This window comes from Galeopterus variegatus, unplaced genomic scaffold (assembly GCF_000696425.1).
Source record: "Galeopterus variegatus unplaced genomic scaffold, G_variegatus-3.0.2 Scaffold2884, whole genome shotgun sequence".
In the NCBI taxonomy this organism is placed as follows: domain Eukaryota; kingdom Metazoa; phylum Chordata; class Mammalia; order Dermoptera; family Cynocephalidae; genus Galeopterus; species Galeopterus variegatus.
The window spans coordinates 2,455-7,936 of record NW_007728995.1 but is presented as its reverse complement, the minus strand read 5'-3'; the positions used below and the strand labels follow the sequence as shown (position 1 = coordinate 7,936).

Below are 5,482 nucleotides of genomic sequence, written 5' to 3'. Positions count from 1 at the left end.
GGAGGTGGGATCCGACCCCCCGGGCAGGAGCGCTGCCGCGCTTCCCAAGCGGCGCACTATCCAGTGCGCCACCGGGCCGGCCCCAATAAGGAGCCCCTTTTGATCACATCTGAGTTTATAATAATGAGGTGACTTCAGTTGGGGCCCCTACATAGTCTCAGCATGGGGCTGATCACCAGAAATGACAAGTAATAAAACAGGGAAGTTTTAGTCCTACCTTCTGACATTTGGGAAAGAGGAGCGGGCTGGAGATTATGCTCTATAAAAACTCTTGAGCAATGAGATTTGATGAGCTTCCCAGTTGGTGAACATATCCAGGTGTGAGAGGGTGGTGTGCTTAGAGAGGGGGAGTGGGAGGAGGGAGGAAGGTTTCGGTAATTGGCCACAAAAATCAGACACATTGTATATCCACAAAATAAAATAAAAATAAAATATATATAAAAAAAAGAAAGGGTATAGAGCTCTGTGATGCTCTCCCCCCCCATAACTTGTCCTTTGCATCTCTTCTTTCTGGCTGTTTCTGAGCTGTATCCTTTGTAATAAACTGGTAAATGCAATAATAACAACAATAACAACAACAACAACAACAACAACAATCATATACTGGATTTTTCCATAAAATTAAATTTTCATCAAAAATCATCATCAAGACAATAAAAAGGCAAGCCACAGAATGGGAGAAAATGTTTGCAGCACATGCATATGCCAAATGACTTGTATCCAGAGTATAAAAAGAACTNCAACAACAACAACAACAACAACAATCATATACTGGATTTTTCCATAAAATTAAATTTTCATCAAAAATCATCATCAAGACAATAAAAAGGCAAGCCACAGAATGGGAGAAAATGTTTGCAGCACATGCATATGCCAAATGACTTGTATCCAGAGTATAAAAAGAACTCCTTCAACTCAATAATAAAAGGACAAACAATCCAAGTTTTAAAATAGGTAAATCACTTGAACAGACACTTCACAAAAGGAAATATAAAAATGACCAATGAAGACATCAAATAGTGCTCAGCACAATTAGTCATCAGGAAAACGCAAAGTAAAACCATAGTGAGATGCCATTACACATCTACCAGAATGACTAGAACCAAAAAGTCTGACAACATCAAATGTTGGGGAAGACATAGAACAATCAGACTTTGCTTCTATTGCTGGTATAAAAACAAAATTACACAATCATGTGGGAAAAACATTTTTGCAGTTTTCTAAACAGTTAGACATGCATCTATCTATCCCATGGCCCAGTAATTTCACTTCTAGGTATTTATCCAGGAGGAATAAAAATATTTGTCTACAAAACAATGTTCAACAAGAGTGTTCGTTGTAGCTCTTCTTGTAATATCAAAAGCAGAAAACAACTGAGATACATTTGTTGGCTTACTCCTTTCTGCCCACAGATGCTGCCAAGGAAGTCTCTCTTCCTACTGCAGTCATGTCTCATAAAGAGCTCGAATGGCTGTGCAAGATCCTCACTGCAACAGGAAGCAGAATAAAGAAAAAAACCAGAAGTCCTATAATTGGGGGCCCAGCATATTAAGGCTCAAACTAAGAAACATGGATGGAATCTTATTAGAGTAAAAGCACCAGGGAGCAGAAAGTATGGACTTCTACTTGGCAAACATTTTTGCAGTGGGTAGTGCTAGGCACCTTACACATCAACAATGGTCATACTGAGGCAGGCAGACAGAAGCAACTTAGAACCAAGACCCACCAGATTACAGTATAGAAGCACATATAATTTTTTTAAGAATTTTCTTTCTTAAAACTTTAAAAACACGATTGAGATGGGACTTTTGGATGAAAGCACTGGTTGAGTTCGGAGGAAATCAGAACCAAAAGAGAGAGAGAGAGAAATAAATGGAAAGGCATGAAATAGATAACTTAATATTTTATTTTGAAAGTATTGTTTCTTTTATTCCCCTCAGTTGAACTGTATTGTGTGTTTTTCAAGATATTGACTATAAATATATTAATTTCTGTACCACCATACTGTGCCTAAATTAGCAACATGAAGAAATTATCAATAACTGATGAATCAATAATTGATGAATGGAACTGAAATCTCAGCTTGAACAAAATACAGCTCTTTCTCTCCTACTTTGGTGTTAGGATGTGTATCTCCAACTTTTGTGATGAGGTTGTTCTCTATTCTCAGGTTAAGAAACAAGTAAAGATATGTCAACCTCTTTATTTATTCTGGGAATCTCACATGCTCCTCCTTAATCTAATTAGGGCCCCCTTTACCTCTTCGTTCCTTAGTGTGTAAATGAGGGGGTTAAGAGTTGGGGTTACTACAGTGTAGAAAAGGGTGAGAAACTTGCCCCGTTCATGAACATAGCGATTCTTAGGTTGTAGGTAGACACCTGTGACAGTGCCATAGAAGAGAGAGACCACAAGAAGGTGAGAAATGCAGGTGCCAAATGCTTTTGTTTGCCCTGAAGTTGACTTAATCCTTAGGACAGCCTTAGCTATAGCACCATAAGAGGAAAGGATAATGATCAAGGGCACCACCAGGAGAATGATACTGGCTATGGACATCTGGATTTCAATGTAGGTGGTATCTGTACTGGAGAGCTGAATCAGGGCTGGGACTTCACACACAATGTCATCTACTATCCTGTGGGAGCAGAAGGGTAACTGGAGAGTGGTGGCAGACTGGATCAGAGACTGAACCAGCCCAATCCCCCATGCCAGGATGGCCAACTGCAGACAAAGTTCTGGGTGCATGATAGTGGCATATTGCAGTGGATGACACACTGCTACATAGCGATCCACAGCCATGATGACAAGAAGGACACATTCAGTGGTACCAAGCCACAAGAAGACATACAGTTGAGCTGCACATCCAATGTAGCTGATGGTCTTCTTTGGACCCCAGAAATTAACCAACATCTGTGGAATGCAGCTGCTGGTGAAACAGAGATCTACCAAGGAAAGGTTGGAAAGAAAGAAATACATAGGGATGTGAAGTTTTGGATCCTTCAAAGAAACAAGAATTATGACCATATTTCCTGCAAAAGTCGAGAAATAAAATATCAAAATGACCCCAAAAAGTATCTTCTCTAAATATGGCTTGCCAGAGAAGCCCAGAAGAATAAAATCACCATGGCTGTCATTGCAAATAGTGATCATAGCTTCTGGAGTAATTGCCAGTTTGGGGAATGGTTCAAAAGCAGTTGCTCAAAAACCTGTGATGGTTCCAGAGACAGGAAGAAGGGCAGTATATGACTTGTTGGTTTCTTTCTACTCAAGGATAAGATTTTCACCTGCTGTATTTTGAGGGAAAAAAAATTAAAAGATTTAGTGAAGTGCTTTCTTTAATCTTTGATATCCATCATTCATTCTTTCTCATTCTCCTTTCCTCTTTTACTTATTCCTCCTATTTTGTATCTGATTAGAACTTTTCATTATAAATATTATGTAAGCTATATTTGAGCACCTGCTAGTGAAAATCACTTTGCTAAATATTAGGAGATGTGGAGATGTATTCCATCTTTGCTCTCAAAGAGTGTATACTTACCCCATTTATTGCACAGGTTTTTATTTACAGTACTGTTCAATGCATATTATCTTTCCATCTATTCTTTTGCTTTCTTATTTCTCTGTCTTTGCATCTCACTTCATTTATCTTTCTCCCATGCTTGTCCCTCTTTCCGTCATCTCTCCTACCCCTCTTTCTTCTCTCCTTTTCTTTTCTTTCTTTTCTCTCATCCTCCTCTACTCCATTCCCCCTTTTCACTTTCTCTCTTTTCCGAGCTTGAATTCCCTCTCAGCCACCTTTATGATGTGTGATCTTAGAAAATATATTTAACTTTCTTGTTCTTATCGTAGATCACTCTTTAAATTTTGTACTTGGGAAATTAGGGAAAATCATAGAACCTACATATGTTTGTTGGAGGGACTGAACATGAAAATACTAAGAGTTCCTGGCACATAGTCACTGTTCAATGTATGTTAGCTGTAATTATCACAATGATGATTGTGGTAATGATGATACTATTCAACAAATTGTTCCAGGTGCAAAACACCAAAACATATAGCCAAAGTTTTGCAGAGTATATGAGTAAAAATAACACTTAGAAAAAAGGACTGCTGGGCCAGCCCGGTGGCGCACTGCTACAGTGCGCCACTTGGGAACGTGGTGGCACTCCTGCCGAGGGTTCGGATCCCACATACAGACCGGTTCCCGCTCACTGGCTGAGCAAGGTGCGGGTGTGACACTGGGGGTTGCGATCCCATTGCCGGTCCCAGTCCGGTACGGGCGCGACACTGAGGGTTGCGATCCGTTGCCGGACGTGAAAAAAAGACAGAAAGGGGGAAAAAAGAAAAGAAAAAAGGACTGCCATATCTCTACATTACCTTCTTTGTAAAATAACTTGAAAATAATTTGTGCACACTTTCCTGCCATTATAAATCATGCATATTTACATTACAGAGAAGACATATGTATATTCTATGTTCTCTTCAATCTAATGAAAAATATCACTTGGTCATTCATTTTAGTATTTTGCATTCTTCATCTTTAGGCAAACTTGACTCCTGTTTAATAATCATCTAATTTCAGACACTAGTATAGTTGTATACTTTTAACTGGTTCTAAGGAGGAGGTAATGAAGAATGATAGAGAATGTGTACCAGAGGAACGCAGAAGCTTGGAATTAAGATTAAAACTTTAAAAATCATTAAAATAATATATTATGTCATATTGACTACTCAAGCCATGATTCTAAGAAAAATTATGACATAGCCTGATATTTACTATTACATAGTCATACATTGTGGTGAATTCTTAATCACACTTTAATGCATTTTAAGCAACATAGTGGTATGTCATACAGTTATATAGCTAAAGTTTTCCAAATCTTGCTGTAAGTTATGTCCTGACTAGCCTGGCCCTGTTGTCTCCTATCTACTCACCGTACCCTTACCCACCTGTGATAAGTCACATTTGACTTTATCCACATGCTATAAGCAGATTTCTCTGAAATTCTTTCAGTCAGTAGTTCTAGTGCTTAAAGGATATTTATTTACAAGAAACCTCCAGGCACAAATATTTCACAGGGCATTAGGATGCATTGATCTCTCAGGGCTCAAATTTTACCATATTTTCATTTTACTCAAATTTTTCTTTACTAGGCTGTGCATTCTAGAAAATCTACATATTCTCTCTGTGTCTCTATTCTCCTTTCTGTGTCACTGTTCTTTTATGTTCTGCAGAATTTTTTCAAATTACTGATGAAATGTTAGCACTTTGGTTGTGAATCTGAGTTTGGTATTATAGTAGAAGAGTAGTTTGATTTTCTAAAGAATCTGAGACTTGTGGATTTCCCCTTGTCCAAAATCAACCTGCCTCTTATTCCATCCTTGGATTTTCATTTACTTCCTAGCCACTAACTTCTGGTTTCTATTCTTTATATGGTTCAGATTGCTCCTTCTTTCCTAGTTTTCTTTATTATATATATATATA

General features: G+C 38.3%; 1 protein-coding gene across 1 annotated transcript; it reads right to left on the bottom strand.

Annotated features, from left to right (window-relative positions):
• Positions 1–2,220: 2,220 nt before the first annotated feature.
• Positions 2,221–3,147, bottom strand: LOC103599198 (olfactory receptor 2H2-like). The gene has a single exon (XM_008583303.1). The coding sequence runs from the start codon at positions 3,145–3,147 to the stop codon at positions 2,221–2,223; it is 927 nt and encodes a 308-aa protein (XP_008581525.1).
• Positions 3,148–5,482: the final 2,335 nt, after the last annotated feature.